The following is a 20,990-nucleotide window of genomic DNA, read 5'->3' on the forward strand; positions in this document are numbered from 1 at the left end:
AGAAAGCCTGCAGCTGCGTTTTGTATCTGTTCTTGGGACTGAGAAGCATCAATCATTTATGAAGGAGACAGGAGAGTCGTGAGAGGAGGAATGCTAATGGAGATTAAGGTCAGGGGGCTTGATGCTGCTTTTCTCTGTCATGAGTGTGAGAAGGTGAGGGCCTGTATAATGGTGGGATGGATGGAGATGAGAGAATGGGTAGATGGTGCAAAGGAAACGTTTGTAAGCCTGTAGTAAGTCATCTCCAACGGCAGGATATGGATAATGAGAGAGTAAAATAAGAAAAAGTGAGCAAACTGAGCAGAGCAAACCCTGCGAATGTGGGCCATGACCTTGGCTGGGGTGGGAGAAGGTAAGTTCCCTTACCCAGGGGATTATCTCCTTTGTGGTTCATCAGAGATCAAATTAAGGCACAAGACTCTGAAAGAGATAGACAACTGCTTTATTTTCTTCACATGCCTACATTGCTCAACCCTTAAAACATTTCTGCTAGCTAGCTAAGCAGAAAACGGACAAAAGTAAATTGAAGACCTTGCCCATTCATCCTCCAAAACAGTGTCATCTCCGGTCAAATAAAACGCTGAGTTATTTGCAGAACCCACCAGGAAAGTGTAAACTAGTCCATGGCCCAGCCAAGGAGGAAGGCCACCTCCTCCTGGCAAAATCTGAGAAGCTGAGGTCAGGCCTGCAGGGCAGGATGGGGAAGAAGAACTTTTTCATCCGCCCAAATGAAGTGCATCTCACGAGCATGCTTTCCTCCCTCTGAAGGCTTCTGATACTCCAGATCATGAGCAAACCTGCTTGCGTGTGTCTGCCAAGTAATAGTGCTCAGATATTTATTTGAATGAATGAATGAATGAATGAATGAATGGATATATTTTTTATCTCCTTAAAGACTTCAGCCACGTGTGGAGTGGGGGCCGTGCCTTCTACCCTTGCTTGCTGAGCAGGGGTCAGATGGGATGGTCCATGTTGCATTGCATTCTGCAGGGTTCAGTGCCACCCCCAGCACAGGGAGGCCGTGCAGGAATCCTGGTAACATGGCTGGTCCCACAGCACAGCAAGACACCCAGACAAAATGAGTTTTGTCTCCCTCATTCTGATCTAGCTTTGGCTTCTTGCAGGTGCGCGCCTCTTGACCGACCCAGCAGGAAGGCGGATTTTCTTGGTGTTTAAAGCGAAGAAAAATGTCCCCGTGTCTGTAGAGATGATTTGCAGTTCAGCCCGGCTGAAGCTGAGCGAATGAGACTATGGGCTGTGCCTCCGCCAAGCATGTTGCTACTGTTCAAAATGAAGAGGAAGCCCAGAAAGGGAAAAACTACCAGAACGGAGATGTGTTTGGCGGTGAGTGCCCTTGAACTTCAATCTTGACCTGTTGATCCAGGCCTTTCACTTTCGAGGGAGTGAATCCCTGTAGTGTTTATGATGTTATACCATTGGGGGGGGGGGGGAGGGTTGGGAAAGGGTTGAGATGTGAGAGAAGTCAATGCAGATTTCATACATTGGACAGTTTTCATTATAATGTATGCACAGAGGACTTCACGGAGGACCATGGGGGTTTTATGCCAAAGCTAGCATTTAAATCAAGTTTTCAGTAGGATGTAAATAGGTGTCTGGGGCAGCATCCCAGGGGTGTCCTAGTAAAACTATAAGCCTGAAAATAGGTCCAAAAATGGAGAGAGTGAGGATTAATAAATGAGAGAGTGAGGTATTTTGGGGGGTTAATAGATAGTTACTCTTTATATAAATGATAACATTTCTGATTCACAAATACAATGAATTGAATAATAATTTTTCAGCCTTTCTATGGTGTTTTAAGGTGATTGTAGAATATCTAGTGAGAAGGTCACAAACTGCTGACTTAAGGGTCCATCTGGCCTGCAAATATAGGGTGCGCCTCAGAAATGTATACACACGCTTTGGATAATTATAAAGACCGTGCTTATTGGAACAGATTTCATTTTCAAAGCGGAGCTGTCGGCGTTAAGTGTGTGGATGGTGAGCTGGGTGGCCATTTCCTCTTCATCTGGCTGCCACCTCAGTGACCTGCTAAGCCTCCCTGGCGGTCAATTCACTCACTGCCCATGGCTTTGCCTGCCTGGCCACTCCTAGGCCTTTGAGTTCACCTAATCTTCAGTTTGTTCCTTGGAAGATCAAGTACCGCTCCGATGAAGTATTGTCTGTGTGCTAGTAAAAACCCATTGTCTATGTGTTAGGACAAGGCAGCTGGAGCAGTTTTTGTTGAGTTACTTGATCAGTAATACCCACTAGTTGCATTTGCACGGCACTTGTATTCATAAAAGCACCTCTTGATCTCGTGTTTGATCAAGAACCTCGTTGAAATAATGTTCGCATGCAATCAGCTGGAGTTGCACTACGCAGTCATTGGCACACAGTTCTACTGCCTCTAGCGCCCCTTGGCTTTGGTCCAGGGTCATGGTTGGTTTAGGCCCTTGGTGAAGAGTTGGGAGTGCTGTGGCAGCGCCAGTGCTCTGCTTGCGGTGGACGAGTGTACATATGGGGGTAGGATTTTGTTTCTTTATGTCACTAGCCCGGCCAGTGTAGCTCAGTGGGTTGAGCATATCGACCTCTGAACCAGGAGGTCACAGTTCAATTCCCGGTCAGGGTACATGCCCAGGTTTACAAGCTCGATTTCCAGTGTGGGGTGTGCAGGAGGCAGCCGATTGATGATTCTCTCTCATCATTAATGTTTCTACCTCCCTCTCCCTTCCTCTCTGGAATCAATAAGAAATATAAAAGTTAAAAAAATAAAAATAAAAAAGTAGTACTAGTTTCCTGGAACAAATTGCTTCTAGTGTTGACTACCTAGGCTTGAGAGCTATGGAGAACAGGAACATAGCAACTTAATAAAATTAGAATCTACATCATTGAAACCACAGTTTCGGGGAAGATGGCTCATTGGAACCTAAACATCCATTCGCTATCTTAGTTACAACTTTTATAGCCGAGGAGACTTTCTGTTGCCCTAACGTACCATTTGTATTTTGCAAATGTTAGTATTGAATAAAGGAGCTTTGGGTTGGGCGACTGTTGCCTCCGGATCTCAGCGGCATTCAACAATGAGCACGTCTTTCTCCCTCACAAGTTGGCGGGTCAGCTGGAGTGTCTTTCATCTTCCTCCTGGGACCAGGGGCCAAGGGGCATGCCCTCCTTTTGCGAAGGGTAAATACGCAAGCGATATATAGGGTGCCTCTTAAGCCTGGGCTTAGAGCTGGCACGCTGGCACTGGTACCAACACTCAAGCCAGGTCATGTGAACAGTTTCAGAGACAAGAGACAGAGAAGTACATCCAGCCACAGTGTGTTCATGGCAAGGGTGTGAGGGTCAAAAATTGAGGCTGATAATCCAGTCCAGCCCGAGCCTGCCCAGTCTGTGTGGCTCCATGCCGTCCACGCCCAGGCCATAAAGTGCAGCTGAGGCCTCTGCTAACTTTTCTTATCCTCCTAATACACTTGTGAAGTGTTATTCACTCCTGCTTTTGTCACCTCGTTGTTCTCTCTAGTAAACATTTGCAGGAAATCAAGGAGGGAGAGAGCTCCCGAAACCAATCAGGGGATGTTTTTTCTTGTCCTACAAGGGCCCAGGAGGAGAATTGTCAGAGCCCAGGGTTGCACAGTGTCCTGGCTACTACTGGATGCTAGTGCTTGAACATACCAAGAGCAGGTCCTATCTGTATTTCTCCATTGAAATTCATTTGCAAGCCGTGGAAGTGTACAATGCCCAATGTGATCACAGTTGGTCACAGGTGAGTGATAGATCTGGATGGACCACTTTTAACCATTTGAGAGCTTTTCTTCTTAAAATGTATTTTTATTCATTTCAGAGAGGAGGGGAGAGGAGGAGAGAGAGAAAGAAACATCAGTGATGAGAGAGAATCACTGATCGGCTGACTCCTACAAGCACCTCCTGGGATCAAGCTTGAAACTCAGGCACATGCCCTGGCTGGGAATCGCACTGTGACCTCCATGGCCTTCATGGGTTGAGGCACAATCACTGAACCATACCAGCCACCCCCATTTGATACCATTTGTCACCCACTGTTTCAGTATAATGAAGTGCCCCACACTTAGTGGCTTGAAGCGGCACGTGATTCTTTGGGGTAGCTGGGCGTCATCTGCTGATTCTGCCTGAGCTCGCTCAGTCATGCAGGTGCATCCAGCCAGGAATGCAACTCGGCTCCACTGATCCACAGGGCTCTAGGCCTCCCTGACCCCTAGACCTCTTTCTGGCTGGGTAGTCCAACTTTTCACATGGGTGTGTGCTTCTGCAAGATAAAGTAGAAGCTGTCAGCCTAATACCTGGGCTTGAAAGTCCAAGAATGTCACTTTTGGCACAAGTCACAAGACCCAGCCAGCGTCAAGGGAGCCCAGAGGCTCTCCGTCTCCTGGGTCTGTGCCTCAGGGCGGGGAGGACCTGTTGGGGACCCATCTTTGGAGACTGGTCACCACATCCCTAGAGGGAGGCAATGAGAACTCCGTGACCAGGTTATATTCCAACCCGGGCATTTATATTCTGCTTTGTACATCACGCATCCTTCCTTTTAATGACTAAAAGTAGCTTCATTCACTTTTTAAAAGCTAAGTGTTTGAAAATGTTATTACCATGTGTTGGCTAACGTGTTGACAGAGTCTGTGAAGCGTGTTGTATTTGGGGATCGGCTGTGGAGTATGTGTGCGCGCACACATTCGATCCTTTTCCTAAAGGTGCTAATTTAATTTTGTAGCTTCCGAGGACATGCTGGGGAGCATTGATTAAGCAATGTGTTTCGACAGATGGTACTTTCTGTTATTATGAAGCAGTTTGATCTCTGTGATATTTTGGTTTACTTAGGAGACTGGCCACTCCAGATGTGGGAGACAGAACTTCTGTAGACTGTGCCACCATTAAGGACTGAGTGAGAAATGGGCACCTTGATTTCTAGATCTCATAGAATTCAGGTCATCCATGTGGGAATTTACCACTGACACTTACCCAAAGGCTTTCTGTCACTTTATATATCAAAGCATAGCAAGTTTCAGATCTAGAGTTGTGCCTTACATACTGTGGCCCTTTCAGAGCTAAAATCCAGGCCAGAAGCTCATCTCCAGATGGGAATTCCCTTCCCTCGTTGGTCAGGGCAGATGTGAAGAATGGTCTGCAGATCTGTGAGGTCATTCAGAGGACAGCTGAGCAGACTGCCAAGACCAGCTTGCAGAAAATAAGTGACCAGTAGTTTCGCATTATCATAAACTAGTTAAGCAAGTTCTAAGGAAAGCCAGGTGCTTACTGGATTTCTTTCTGCAGTCATCCACTTAGCCTCTCAAAGTAGGTGCAGAGAACAGATTCGGGAAAGGAATGTATCAACCTTGAGATCTCTATCTCCTCTGAGCTCCTCCTGAAGGGGAAAAATTTAGTTCCCTTGATTTTCCTATTTGCATGCAGGTTACCAGTCCCGAAAAGGCTTTCAGCTTGAGGACGTTGTCCCTTCCAGTTCCCTGATTCTATGAATCTCAGCTTTCTCTCACATCAGTCTTCCTGCCACCACCAGGATTTAGGTTGGTGTACCCTGTACCCCAGAATAGTGCAGTATCCTCTCAGCTGATCTCCATGAACCCCCTTTATTGTGTGTTGGCTTCTTTGCTTGTTTGTAAATATCCATTTCTCTCGCTACGTCAGGTTGTGACTGAGTTTCTAAAGTACACCTGTGTCGTGTTAGTGCTCCTAGGGCTCCAGAACTTTCCGTTGCGCCTAGTTCTCAGCTGGTAAAAATCTTAAATCCGCAATGAACATGGAAATGGCTCATGCCCACCTTTGTCGCCTCGTTTCATACTCCGTATGTCATGTTCCCTGCCCTCCAGCCAGACTGACAGCTCAACTGGGGCCTCATCCCTCACCCCCTGTCCTCCACTCCAGCCTCCCCTCCCGCCCCCGCCTCTCCCTCCTGGCTGCACACATCGCCTCTGCTTGGCCTGGGCCCTTGCTCCTCCCTTCAGCCCCTTAGATCCTGCTCTTTTCCCCAAACTTCACCTAAACTCTCATGAAACTTTCCTCACATCTTCACAAAGTTCTCTCCTTCCTACTGTACTTGCACACTTGGTATATGTGTTTATATGTCTGATCTTTCAGTGTGTGTTTCATGTGTCATCTCAGTTATGAGCTGGTGAGTCCCCTGAAGGCGGGGACTGTATGCTCCTGTGATGACACAGCGTTCCCAGATGCCAGGAGCTGGATCCAGGCAGAGAGATCAGGCTGGGCCCTGACCGTGTCCGTTCCCCCCATTTGACCAGGTGGCCTTGATTGGTGCTGAGTTTGGCTTAAGGACCAAGCGAGTCTAATGTTTATAAATACTCCCTGAAGTGGAAGTGCTTAGAATACTATAGAAATTACTTCTGGATCGTGGTATAAAACTGAGCATAAAATAACAGCAGTGAAGCAGGAATTTGGCTGATTCCATTCACTTGGGCTCTATATAGCCATGTGATTTCAGTTCTGTTCTGATCTTTGGCTACATAAATTGAGAACATGTAACAGGTGAGTGTGTGTGTGTGTGTGTGTGTGTGTGTGTGTGTGATGACATGCCAAACTGTTACTCATCTGAGATACTATAGAGACCAGCTTCACAGGTGAAAGTGAAGATGAAATGAGAAAATTTATCAAATTCCAGTATGTCAGATTCCAAATTCCGAGCAGCTGGAGGCAAAGTAATAATTCACTGTTTCTCCCTATAATAATTTCTGTGTATAGTGGGTGAATTCATCTGTTTGCGTTTATGAGACAGTAACAGAGAATAATATTTAACTCTGTGCCATTTAATCCTGTAGCCGCTGGTCACATGTGACTATTGAGCACACGAAGTATAACTAGTCCTAAGTGAGATATGGTGTAAGTGTGAGGTATACACAGGATTTTGAGGACTTCATAGGAAGGAAAGAATATAAAATAGCTTATTAATAATTTTTGTATTACATGTTGAAATGATAATATTTGGAATATACCAAAATTAATTGTAGCATTTAAAAAATTAATTTCACTAGTTTCTTTTTAATTTAATGTGGTATTAGAAATATTTAAAGTGCATGTGTCCTTCATATTCCATTTCTACTGGGTAGTGCTGGTTTAAGTCACTGGAAGGCAGTATTGGTGTTTAGAACTTCCTTTCAAGTTTCAGTTTGGAAGTTTACTTATTTTAATAATTATTTATATATATATATATATATATATATATATATATATATATATATATATATTTTATTGGTTTTAGAGAGGAAAAGACAGGGGGAGAGAGAAATATCAATGATGAGAGAGAACCACTGATGGGCTGCCTCCTGCATGCCCCCTTCTGGGGATCAAGCCCGGAATCAAGGTACATGCCCTTGACCAGCGTCAAACCTGGCAACCTTCAGTCCACAGGCTGACCCCTGAGCCAGACCAGCTAGGGCAAAAGTTTACTTCTTATGGAATCTAAGAGAAAAGGGGGTGGGCTGAGGCAGCTGCCCCTATTTTCTGCTATGACTCTGCAGAGGTGGGAGGTGCGCCCAGCTGGGAGGAGGGTTTGGGGCACCCAGAGCCATCAGAGAGGCGGAGATTGGCAGGCAGCTGGGCAGATGAGATGAGGAGGAGCTCACTAACTCGCTCATCTCTCTGTGATGCTTCGTGATGGTCATTAGCTGCCTCTCATGTAACTTTTGTGCTGGCCTGGGAGCTTTCTAATGACTTCTGATGTGGTCAGAAGGAGATCTTCCCACACCTGTTTTTGCTTTCACTGAGTCTGTAAAGAAGAACGTTAAAGGCAGCAGACATGTTTGATGGGTTTGTGCAGAAACCAGCCTCTGTTCTGTGTAAAGTGTGTGAATGTGAGTTATCTTTAAATCAAAAAACTAGTTTGACTCATATTTTACAGTTTTTAGGCCTTTTTCTATGTGATTATCATTATTTCCCCCACTTAATACAAAAGGAAACTGAAGCCATGCCAGTTCAGTTAACTAAAGAAGTAGGATTGGTCCAGCCAGCATGGCTCAGTGTTTGAGCATTGACCTATGAACCAGGAGGTCACAGTTCAATTCCCAGTCAGGGCACATGCCCGGGTTGTGGACTCAACCCCCAGTGGGGGGTGTGCAGAAGGCGGCCAATTAATGATTCTCTCCCATCACTGATGTTTCTATCTCTCTTTCTCCCTTCCTCTCTGAAATCAATTTTTTTTTTTTAATTTATTTTTAAAGAAGTGGGACTATGGCTGAAATTGAGGATACTGACTTAAAAACATTTTTTTTCAGTTAGGATTGACATTAAATATTAAATTCTTATGTTAGTTATAGGTTTATAACAGTGATTAGATACTTATATAAGGCACAAAGTGATGATAACTCCGGATAAGTCTGGTACCCATCTGACACCACCCGTAGTTGTTACATGGTTACTGACTCTTTCCCTAAGGAAGATGCTGACTTTGGACCAAGGGCGATTTCCCGCTCTGGAATAAGATATCTGTCTTTACCATTAAAGATCCAAACCAGCCTTTGCCCAGAGTCTTTGGGAAGGAATTGCTAACTGGTGCTCCAGCTGAGCCTCAGCTTTCACAAGGATGCCGGGAGACCCTCCGGCAGTCACTGGGGCTGTTTCCAATGGCCTGGACTTCACCGCCATGGGAAGGGCATGGGCCTGGAGTCCGGCAAGCTGGTTTCCGGTGCTCACTCAGCTGCTCATTCACATGCAGTCTTGGAAAGTTACCGAGACTCTTTTTGCCTGAGTTCCCCTTTCTGTGTAGTTTGGGCAATACCAGTACTTACCTGCCTTCAGAGGACAATTTTGAGACTTATATGTATCCATGTATGCCAGGCCCGTGGAATAGGACTTGACAAACGGTACGCAGAGTGACTGCGTTTATTACTGTCATCATAGCAGCAGCCTTGATAACAAATGTGCAAATGTGTAATTGTCTCAACTTAAAAAGCTTAGCAGTTATCTATGTGACACTTATCTCTTTATTTGGTTCTTTCTCTGTTTTGACCTAGACCAGCTTCTGTACTGTGTAAAATCAAGACTTTATATGTGTGTCTTTAAATCAAGACTAAAGCATATGATTTAAGAGTAGTGAATATATTATTATGACTTATTTCTATAAAAGTGTGGGATTTTTTTTAATTCCACCACAGAAGTTAAAAAATATAATTACATTTATCAAACATAAATCAACCCATCAGTCTCTCTCTCCCTGTGTGCGTGTGCACATGTGCACACACACAGTTTGACTGAGAATTTTCCTGCTCTTGGCTTTATGCTGTAGGTGAGGATGTTTCTAGAAGAAAGAGCATTTTTTGGTGAAGCACCACGGGGAAACCAAGAGGTAGAAGACCCTGATGGTGTCCTCAGTGACTGTAATCCGATACATGCCTCCATAACGAACGGAAATAAAAAGGTGTACAAATTAGATACTATTTCAGTTCACATTTCATTCATTAAAAACATTTGTTAGTCACAAGTATAATATTAAAAGTTGAATTCCTTGACTCATCTCTTCATATTAGAGTTTTTCAGATGAATTGAAAGATAGAACTGTATGAAATCATGAAAGTATTGTAAAAAATATAGGAATGTTTTTATGATCTTAGGTTGCAAAATGTCTCCTTCGTGATGCACAAAGCCTGATGCCATCAAAGAAAGGTTGGTAACCCTGGGTACTGCTCACACAACCCAGGGACAGGTGACATGTTGTGGAACTGCGCGCCTCAAACATGTATACTTTTGTTAGCCAGTCTCACCCCAAGAAACTCAACTAAAAAAGAAAGTTTGTTGAATTTGAGTACATAAAAATTTTAAATCTCTGCATGGCAACAAACAAGCCAACCACCATAGATGAAGTTAAAAGGCAAATATCAAATGGAGTGAGAATAATACTTGCAACACAAATAAGATGAGCATGACTAGTCTCTTAAAATCTGTAAGGAAAGAACTAACATTCTAGTTAAGAAATAGGGTAAGTTTGCCAAAACCAGTTTGGCTTGGTGGATAGAGCGTTGGCCTGCGGACTGAAAGGTCCCGGGTTCAATTTCGGTCAAGGGCATGTACCTTGGTTGCGGGCACATCCCCGGTAGGGTGTGTGCAAGAGGCAGCTGATCAATGATTCTCTCTCCTCGATGTTTCTAACTCTCTATCCCTCTCTCTTCCTCTCTGAAAAAAAAAATCAATAAAATATATATTTAAAAAAAAAAGAAATAAGCTAAGTTTATAATCAGGCAATTGAAGAAGAAAAAAATAAAAAAGGACAGTACACATGCAGAAAATATATTCGACTTCTTAATAATTAAATAAGACACACACACCCCAAAGCAAAACAAAGCAGTTTTCAGCATTCAAATTGGCAGGGACAGGCATCTGTCTAATGCTATCACTGGTAATGTCAAACCAGAACTATCTCTCTGAGAGCCCAAAGAGTAATATAGTAATTAATGAATATATATATACATATTAGAGAATGCCCGTTGCTCAGTCAGTGCCACTTCTAGGAGTTTATCCTAAGGAGATAATTGGACAGGCATGTAAACCTGAACACTCAAAAGTCTTTCTCACTGATGATACACACAGGGGTGGGCAAAAGTATGTTTATAGTTGTGAGTACGCAGGATACAGTTTATTCTTGTATTATTATTTATTTATGCGATTAATAAATAAACCTATTATTATAAATCTTTGGCCCACCCCTGTGCATCGAATCAGCCATTAAAGATGAGGTACTCTGTATTTATTGAGTTGGGAAGAGGTCCACAGCATGCCGATAAATGAAAAGTATAAAAGGCTTTACCCAGCATTCCTTGTCTGCCAGTTTGCTTTGTTTGGGTACATGTCAAATTCTGCGCACAAAAGAAATGTCTGGAAGGCTGTTCACCAAAACATTAACAATGGCAAGCTCTCTTTCGTGGTGTTTCAGGTGGTTCTTAATTTGTCCTTGTATTTTCCTGTACGGTTTAAACCTTTTACAGTTAATATGTATCATTCAGGACAACTATTTTGATAATTAGGAGTTCATGATTCTCTTTTCCAAAGCCCTTCCGTTGGGCTTTCAGAACAGGGTGAGATCTGTCCCAGTGAGATCTGTCTGTCACTGAAATAGCCCCGGGCAACAGGGGTTTGACTGACAGACTTGTTTGTCCTTGTAAACAGAGTCTGATCACTCTCTGTCACTTGTTGGTTTCATTTAAAACCTAGTAGTTCCATTCAGCCTACTCAGTATGTGCTAACAGTCTGCTCAGGTGCTAGGCACTGGGGCTATGAAGATGCATTAAGCATGGTCCCTGCCTTTTAGGACCTGATAATGATATGAGATGGGCATCTCAACAAAAAATAGAGTATCGCATGATGTTGATGTGGAAGTATCTAGGGGAAGATTTATAAAGAGGATGATTAAGCCCTGACCAGTGTAGCTCCATCGTTAGGGTGTCGGCACACACACCAAAGGGTGGATGGTCAAGATCAAGTTTGATCCCTGGCCTGAGTCAGGGCTCCTGTGAGAGGCAACCAATTGATATGTCACTCCCACATCAATGTTTCTCTCTCTCTCTCTCTCTCCCTCTCTCTCTCTCTCTCTCTCTCTCTCTCTCTCTCTCTCTCTCTCTCTCTCTCTCTCTCTCTTCTTCCCTTCCTTCTACTTTCTTTAAAAAGCAATGGAAAAAATATCCTCAGGTGAGGATTTAAAAAAAAAAAAAAAAAAGAGGATGATTAAGGTCTCAGCTGAGTCTTAAAAGATGCATAACAGACCAAGGAATGAGGTGGGACAGGAGTTTCTGGCCAAGAGATAGTGGGTAGACTCACGGGACATCAGATATCTTGAGAGAAGACAGGGAAGCTTTACCAAACCAGTGGGGGAATGACTTTAGAAACTCTTAACACTAGGGCAAGAGTTGTAAATATTTGGAAATTGTACGCTAATTTATTTATTTATTTTTTCAAAACATCACAGAGGTCACACAGGCAGGTCAGGAATCCTAATTATGTCAAGGCTCTGGAAATTGGCTGAGCATTTAGAAAACACTGAACAGGAAGTCTAGGTCCGCTGCTGATTTCTTAAGATAAGTTTTCAGCCTCACCTCAGGTTAGGTCATCACAGACCCTGAAATATAATACAAATGCGGGAACACGGCCTCAAGTCCCTGTTGAGACTGTATTATCACTTCAGCATCACAGAACCAGCCAAGCCAGGGAATGCAACCACTTGACGGTGTGTTTATCCCATGTGGGAATCAACATGGCTCTGTTTATCAGAAAACATTGCTGGTGTCACCAAAGTAGGTGCTATTGGCATCATATATTCTTCCTGTGTGATGGAATCGGGAACCTAAAACCATGGCGACAGTTACTGCCTTGAGGGTCATGCAGGCACCTGTTACTGCAGGTAAACCCCCAGTCTTTGCCCCATTTTTAGAGGGCGGATTGGGACAGCGTGGGAGGTGGCAATGGCATGCCCACCCCCCTGACACAGAGCAGGAGTCGGCCTGCCACACCATCCGCCCACGAGGCCTCCCTGAGGGTTCTCCGGCGGCTAAATATTTCCAGCTGAGTAGTTTGTGATCCTAAATTGTTGTCACAGTTTAATTGTGTTTCTGATAACAGCCTTCTCAACAGTGAGGAAAATTGTTTCATCCAATTAAGGCCCCGGAGACAGCGGTTCTGCCCGCGGGGTTCGCTGGCCAGTTACAGGGTGAGAACAGTTCCTGTTGATCCTAACCAGGCCCCCGGTGCTTATGAGTGTGGAGACCAACAGTCAGGGGACCTGCCCACAAACAATTTACCCAACTGTAGAAAAAAAACACCATTTAGGCCCAGGAGATAATTCGGCCAGAGTAGACATTTGAAAACATGAAGCAGAGCGCTACACTGTGTGTTGGCCCAGATGTGCACGGGTACCATGGCAATGGGAAAAACCATTGTAAGCCTGCGTTAGGGAAAAGTCTGATTGGAAAATAAAGGCGTTTCCTTCTTAGAGAAGAACCTAGCTAACTCTTCAGTAAATCATTATTTTATCATTGTTGGGTCCTTGAAGATAATTCTTTTTTAAAAATATATTTTTTATTGATGTTTTACAGAGAGGAAGGGAGAGAGATAGAGAGTTAGAAACATCAATGAGAGAGAAACACCCATCAGCTGCCTTCTGCACACACCCTACTGGGGATGTGCCCAAAACCAAGGTACTTGCCCTTGACTGGAATTGAACCTGGGACCTTTCAGTCCGCAGGCCGGCTCTCTATCCACTGAGCCAAACTGGTTTTGGGTTGAAAATAATTCTTATCATTTGATCACACATCGCCATTGTCTCAGGTATCATAGTGCCTGACCTACAAGCTGTTTGGTAGTAATGACCTGATCTGGAAAATAATGACAGCCGTTATTTACTGGGGTCTGTGATGCCCATTCACGGGTGAGGGAGTGGAGGCTGTAAGACGTGAGAAACTTGCCTAAGTTCACGCAGGTACTATGTTCCCATGGGGTCTCTGTCTGATTTCAGAACTTCCGTGAACAGACATGTGCTTTAGGAAGAGGAGGCACTGGGTTAGGTGTAATCGGGGATTTTTCAAATGTACAGGATATGGTTCCTCTGGGCCAGGAGCTTTCAGTTCAGTGGAAGAGCAGAGCATCAGATCATACGTCTTCCTTTCTAGCCGGGTCGTCCATTGCGCAAGCTCAGGTTTATTGAGCCCTGCTGTATGCACGGCCTTTGGGACTGGCCCGAACCCTGTGCACTGATGACAGTGCTGTCATCAGTGCCAACTTCACTGCCATGAATCCTCTGTGAAAGTGTACAGTGTACTCCAGGGCTCTGAAGAGAGAGCATACACATGTTATGGGCCATGTTGTACATTAGTTTCTTTCTTTCTTTCTTTCTTTCTTTCTTACTTTCTTTTTTCTTTTTTTTTTTTTTGTTTCTTTTTTAAAAGTATATTTTTTATTGATTTCAGAGAGGAAGGGAGAGGGAGACACATCAATGATGAGAATCATTGATTGGCTGCCTCCTGCACACCCCCTTCTTGGAATCTAGTCTGCATCCCAGGCATGTGTTCTTGCCCAGTATTGAACCTGAGACCCTTCAGTCCGCAGACGGATACTCTATCCACTGAGCAAAACCAGCCAGGGCTACACTGAGTTTCTTTGGTGTTGTTGGCAGATAGTCACTAATACTGGTAAGAAGACACCCCCTCGTTTGCACCCTGTTCCTGAGCCAGCTCCTGTTGGCTGGGATCTGGGGGACTTATTTCTGAAATGTAGGAGGGGGAAAGGGCAAGTCTGTGTGTTAGAGGCTGGGAACTCATTTGCATGTCTGCCTCTGTGTGACTCTACAGTTCCTTAGGCCAAATGAAACCCAAGGGTATGGAATAATTAATCCCCAATTCTCTAGACTTTGGGGCTAAGATAACAAAAATTACAATAGTTGAGGCCTCCTCTCCTTGTTTGGGTATTTCTGTTTGCTTACTTCATTGTATTAAAACTCGCTGAGGTTAAATGGAAAAAATCTGGTTATGAAATTTGGCCATATGGAATGTCTTCATTTATTTAATATATGCATTTTTGAAAACTTTAAAGATATTCTCCTTGATTTCAGAGAGGAAAGGAGAGGGAGAGAGAGATAGAAACATCAATAATGAGGGAATCATTGATCGGCTGCCTCCTGCACACTCCACACTGAGGATCGAGCTTGAAACCTAGGCATGTGCCCTGACCGGGAACCGAATTGTGCCCTCTTGGTTCATAGGTTGATGCTCAAACGCTGAGCCATGTCGGCCGGGCAGACAATGTATATTTAATATATATGCACATGGGCCGAAAAGAAAGCCTCTCGCTGTTTACTAAGAAAGGTATTGATTATCTCTGATCAGTCTTTACTGGTGGTGCTGATTACAGGTGAGTCTCTGTGCTTCTGGTGTGTTTTCCACCTATTTTAACATCTCTTTTTCTAAAAGAGGTTTTTTAAAAAAATTTAAATACAAATTTTCTGGAAACACATAGAATGAACATCATTCTTGAGAATAATTTGGAAAACATTCTAAAAGCAGTTTCTTTATTTAGTACCTTTTCTATGGCAGGCATCATTTCAGGTATTCTGCTATTTGTGAATTAGTTTAATTATACTACCTGAGGGGATACGTTTTAATAGGAACTTATCAGTTCAGTCCCCAAATCTGCACATTTAACCACCATGCCTTGCTACCTTAAATAACTGCCCTTTCTTAACTTAAAGCCACTGTTTGCCTAGGTCAGTGGTTGGCTCATGAGTCACATGCGGCTCTTTGGCCCCTTGAGTGTGGCTCTTCCACAAAATACCATGGCCTGGGCAAGTCTATTTTGAAGAAGTGGTATTAGAAGAAGCTTAAGTTTAAAAAATTTGGCTCTCAAAAGAAATTTCAATCGTTGCCGAAACCGGTTTGGCTCAGTGGATAGAGCATCGGCCTGGGGACTGAAAGGTCCCAGGTTCAATTCCGGTCAAGGGCATGTACATTGGTTGCAGGCACATCCCCGGCAGCTGGTCGATGTTTCTCTCTCATCAACATTTCTAGCTCTCTATCCCTCTTCCTTCCTCTCTGTGGAAAATCAATAAAATATATTTAAAAAAGAAAGAAAGAAAGAAAGAAAGAAAGAAAGAAAGAAAGAAAGAAAGAAAGAAAGAAAGAAAGAAAGAAAGAAAAATTTCAATCGTTGTATTGTTGATATTTGGCTCTGTTGACTAATGAGTTTGCCGACCACAGGTCTAGGTTATAATATATGAAAAGCAATGTGATCAAGAACCCAGCTTGGGAAGAGAATGTTCTGTATTTTTCATATACCTGTTGCCACTGGAAATACTAACAGGCGCAGCACTTTTCCTTGTTTTTGGAAGTAGCTTTTAGAATGGTTACTCAGAACAAAGGTTTTATGTCCCCCACCTCTCAACACTGACTTCACCCCCGTGAAAACTGATGACAGTGAACTTCAGGGCTCTGGAGAAAGCGCTAACTTTGCTAACTCATGCTGGTTTTATTTGCCTGGTTTCAGACCTGTCCCCAATAAGTTGCTTAAGATTTGAGAACTAGCTAAAAGGTAGGAAATAACCATGATATAATTCCCCATTTTAAGTTTATTTTTTAGCCAGTGGGCCTTGTGTAGCTCTTCATTTCAAAGCTTAAAGAGGAGAAATCAACTGGGTGATGTGGGAGTTGTCACGTGATTAATGTTAAATGGAGCCATCCTCGTCCTTTGTGACTTGAATCTCAATCTCTCCACTCATCTCCAATTTTCAACCATCATTCTTTGCCGAAGTAACTTCTCTTAGAGTTCACAGTGGGCTACACACTGCATAAGGTTTTATTAAAATGGACAAAAACCAGTACATGTCACTTAGTCAGCCCAGCTTATAAGGAAGCTGTTGACTGGAGCGGCTGGAGATCTGGGGGACTTCTGGGCTCAGACAGAGTATCTGCCAGTGACCTCTGTGCACTTCAGTTTCTACATCTTGGGAGGGAGTGGACTGAGCGCAGGTGATTGCTCTGCGAGAGTTGGGCAGTATTCGAAGTCTCTACTTGGATCCCCAGACTGTGAACAGCTCACACGACTCTTGAGTTCTCCGTTTCTCTGAAGCCATGGGGCCTCTGAAAAGACGATATATCACATTGTTTTTATATTTTTAAATAAAATGATTGTAGTGGTAGTGTTCAGTAATGAACAGCTTTATGGTCCAAAGTCAGTTAATTGCTTCATATCATTTTTTTCTTCTTCTAAGAAATGAAAAAGAAGTATTGCCAATATCTTCAAAGCATTACCGCGAGCTAGAAGGTGAAAAAGTTGAAAGTGTATGGGTACTATCCTCCCTTCTATCTCGTCTGGCTGGGTTTTTATTTATCTTTCACCCAGTGATGCTTAAATTGATGTTGTGTACTTGGTAGTCAACGTGAAATTCAAGTTGCTGACTTTCTGTTTTAAAGTTTTGTTAGACATAGTGGTAGAGGACATTGGTTCTGTTATTTGAAAGGGATAATGAATATAAAACAAAACCAATCAAAAAGAGAACATTTAATTTCCCAGATGACTGACTTTGTCAAGAACTTTTGTACTGTAACCTGGTCACTTTCAAGACAAGAGACAGTCAAAACTTACAGAAAGTCAAACTCTAAAGGGATAACAGAGATAATAGTCTTATGGTTGTCATAGTAAATGTACATATAAATCACCCAGGCTGTTATGGCTCAGTTGGTTATAGTGTCATATTATGTACCAAAGAGTCCCAGGTTCAATTCCCCATCCGGCTCATACCCAGGTTGCAGGTTCCATCCCTGGTCAGAGTATGTATGGAAGGCACCTGATCAGTGTTCCTCTCTCTCTCTCTCTCCCTCTCTCTATTCCCTCTCAAGAATTAATGAAAAGCATATTCTAGGGTGAGAATTTTTTTCAGATGTATGTATAAATAATATCCTGCTAACATATAATTGCCAACACATTTGTTAAGCTGTGAATGAAAATGGTCTTTGATGGCATTAGGAAGGTTGTTGCATAAGTCTCTTAGATAAGAGGACCAACACTGGGCAAGGGGATTAGTGCATAGGAGGAAGGCCGTGGGGGTTGTGTGCAGTCCACTTACTTAAAGGTAATTTAAGTCACAATGTAAATGAATATTTGCATTTTTATTTAAAATGTATTTCCAAAAGCTACGAGCATGGCTATGAAGAGTTGAAGGTATAGGATTAAGGGTGAAGTGAAAAAGCATGGTGCTAAAACAGCAGTCTGTGAAACTAATGAATATTTTCAAATTGTGAAACAAAACCAAACTGGGACAAATCTCCATTTAGATTACGTTTCATTTCCATTTTAAAAACCTTTGGAGACCAGCTGAATTGCATTTGAATTGCCTCCTAGCTACAGGCGCCCCTGTTTCACTGTGTAAATGTCACTGTCGATTTTGATCTATGACCAAAGAAGAAATTGTCAAACTATATGTGAAAAAGGATTTTCTTTTTAATGTTGTGCCCAGTACTTTTGGCATTTATTGCTTTAGCTGTTTAACACAACAGGTTTTCGTTAATCGTTTCCTTCCCGTTGCCTTCTTTCATTCAAGAAAAGTTTCCTTATTAAAAAGGTGTTCAGATTTTGAATTTTGACCACGGCTTTTCTCCTTTATTTCCCCCAGTGCAGTCGTTGCATTGCCAAGTGTTAAAATGGAAAGACAAGTTCAATATGCTTTTAGCTCCTACAGAACTCTGAAAATTGCAATTATTCATTCAAGACACGTTTATTGAGAGATTGTTCAGTTGGCTTTTAGTAGCAGAGGTGGCGCATAATAAGACACTCTCCTTTTGCCTACCTCCTCAGTGACACAAGAAATAAACAGAGAGCCATTTAACCCACTGTCAGGTGAGGATGAGCCATGATGGAAATAAAAAAGGGAGAGTCACGGGGCAGCTATTTTAGACTCCTCAGTCCTAGAAGATCCATCTGAGTAGTTGACTTTTTTGAGCAGACACCGGGAAAAAGGGAGGAAGCCTTGAGAATACCCGGGGACTGTTTCGGGTGAGGAACCACAGGACCAAATTCTTGAGGGAGGTAACTGATAGGTACTAGCGTGAAGCCTGAGGTCCTCATGCCAGGAGAGTGGTAGGTGATAGACTCGGAGGAGATCCTGGGATTGGAATGTACATGCCGCATGTGGACTCTGGATTCTGTACTAGAAGCCAGGACAGGGTTCAGAGCATGGAAGAGTGATGAAGTCTGACTTAGGTTTTTAATTGAAAGGCATATTCTTGCTGCCATGTGGTGAATCCTATATAATAAAAGCCTAATATGCAAATCAACCAAATGGTGGAATGACTGGTCGCTATGATGTGCACTGACCACCAGGGGGAAGATGCTCAATGCAGGAGCTGCCCTCAGTCAGCAGGCCCCAGGTCAGCCAAGGGAGGTGTGAGGGGTGAGGGCCCCCAAATCATCCCACCAGTTGCCCCACAGATTGGCCCTGATTACCAGCCAGGCCTAGGGACCCTACCTCTGCATGAATTTTGTGCACTGGGCCTATAGTAGAGTATAAGAGGCAAGAGTGGAAGGAGATGACAGAGGCTGGTTCAGGCAAGAGATGATGGTGGTCTGGATTCGGGAAATATAAATGGGGATAGGGAGACCTGGTCAGGTTCAGTATATATTTGGGGAACCATTAAATACGAGCTTCATGACCCATGGGTTTTTCAGTGAGGATTGGGAGTGGGAGGTGACCTTCCAGGCCAACAGAAGCCCCTCCTATCTAGTGGATCATAGGATACCCGGTTTTTAAGTTCTGAATCAATGACTGTGTTCTCAGGCTTAGCCACATAGGGTGAAGAATGAAACTATAGCCTGTTGTATGGAATTGTATGGGCCTGTCATACTTTGCTACATGTAGAAAAAAATCTGATTTAAAGCATCCAGACTTATAAATTACAGTTCCTTTTTTGCTACTTTTCCAGCCTTATTTGTATCTAATTGACACATAGCGTTGTACACATTTAAGATGTATGGTATGATGATTGATATACTTACACATTGAAAAGTGATTACCACAATAAGGTTAGTTAATACATCTATCACCCCTCATAGTTACCTTTTTTTGTGTGTGTGGTGAGAACTTGAAGCTCTACTCTTAGCAAATTTCAAGTGTATAATAACTATAGCCACCACATTGTACCTAGGTCCCCAGAACTTCTGCCATTTATAACTAGAAGTTTGTACCCTTTGACCAACATCTCCCCATTTTCCTCACTCCCCGGCCCATGGTAACAACCATTCTACTCTGTTTCTATGAGTTCAACTTCTTTAGATTCCATATATAAGTGATCATACAATATTTGTCTTTCTCTGCCATTTGTCCATCCACATCGTTACAAATGCAGGATTTCTTTCTTTCTCACGATGGAATAATGTGTGTGTGTGTGTGTGTGTGTGTGTATGACATTTTCTTTATGTATTTCTACATTTAGGTTGTTTCCATGTCGTGGCTATTGTGAATGATGCTGCAATGAGCATGGGGGTGCAGATATCTTTTTCAGATAGGGATTTTATTTCCTTTGGATATATACCCAGAAGAAGGATTTGCTGGATCCTATGGTGGTTCTATTTTTAACTTTTTGTGGAGCCTCTATACTGTTTTCCATAGCGGCTGCACCAGTTTACATTCCCACCAACAGTGCACAAGGGTTCCCTTTTCTCTGCATCCTCACCAGCACTTCTTATCTCTCACCCTATTGGTAGTAGACATTCTTACAGGTATGAGGTGACACAATGGCTCATTTTTGCTACTATGCAGCCCTCTTGAAGAAGCAAAAAAGAACGCTATCGTTAACAATATTGGAGATCACAATCTACATTTAAAGAGGTCACATGTACATGGTGGACAAGGGTCCCTAAGGACCCCCTCTCCATCAGCTCTGTGTCCTCAGGCTATCACTGCAAACCTACTTGGAAATCGCTAGGTCATGTAGTTTAGATGACAGGAATTTAATTGAACTGCTCAGATGCCCTTATGAATGACTCTCATCCTCACTCCCCAAAAGATAAATATTCAAAACCACCATCGTTGTATATAAAAAAATGGAGCAAATAAATGTGTTACTAAAATAGGCTTGTTCTGGCAATCACCACACTGCTGTTTGTGTTCATGAATTTCAGTTTTATAGCCCACATATGACTGAAATCATATCATTCTTGCCAGGGATAGGGTGAGAAGGAGTCCTAATATAAGGTGACAGGAGATTTGACTTTGGATGGTGGGTACACGGTGGTGGGTATACAGATCTTGTAACATAGAAATCCACACCTTTAGCATATATGTTCATAATTCACCGATGTTACCCCAATTTAATCAATCAATCAATCAATCAATCAATAAAAGTAAAATAGGCTTGTTTGAACCAAGTTGTGGAAGATAGTGTGTTTTTATTTACTGCATCGCTCTCCCAATAAGCTCTTCCAGACCACATTATTCCTAAGAGCCATTATTTGTCACCATCAGAACA

The 20,990-nt window shown here is 43.0% G+C and overlaps 1 protein-coding gene across 1 annotated transcript in view; it reads left to right on the top strand.

Annotated features, from left to right (window-relative positions):
• The window catches only part of LOC311613120 (uncharacterized protein C1orf21), a 166,756-nt gene that overhangs the window by 63,417 nt on the left and 82,349 nt on the right, over positions 1-20,990 (top strand). Inside the window, exon 2 of the mRNA XM_084866611.1 lies at positions 1,125-1,344. Within this exon, the coding sequence (XP_084722737.1) occupies positions 1,251-1,344 (94 nt within the window). The 5' untranslated portion in view covers positions 1,125-1,250. The remainder of the gene's footprint in view (positions 1-1,124; positions 1,345-20,990) is intronic.

This window comes from Pipistrellus hanaki (genome assembly GCF_964339955.1).
Source record: "Pipistrellus hanaki genome assembly, chromosome: 18".
Taxonomy (NCBI): Eukaryota; Metazoa; Chordata; class Mammalia; order Chiroptera; family Vespertilionidae; genus Pipistrellus; species Pipistrellus hanaki.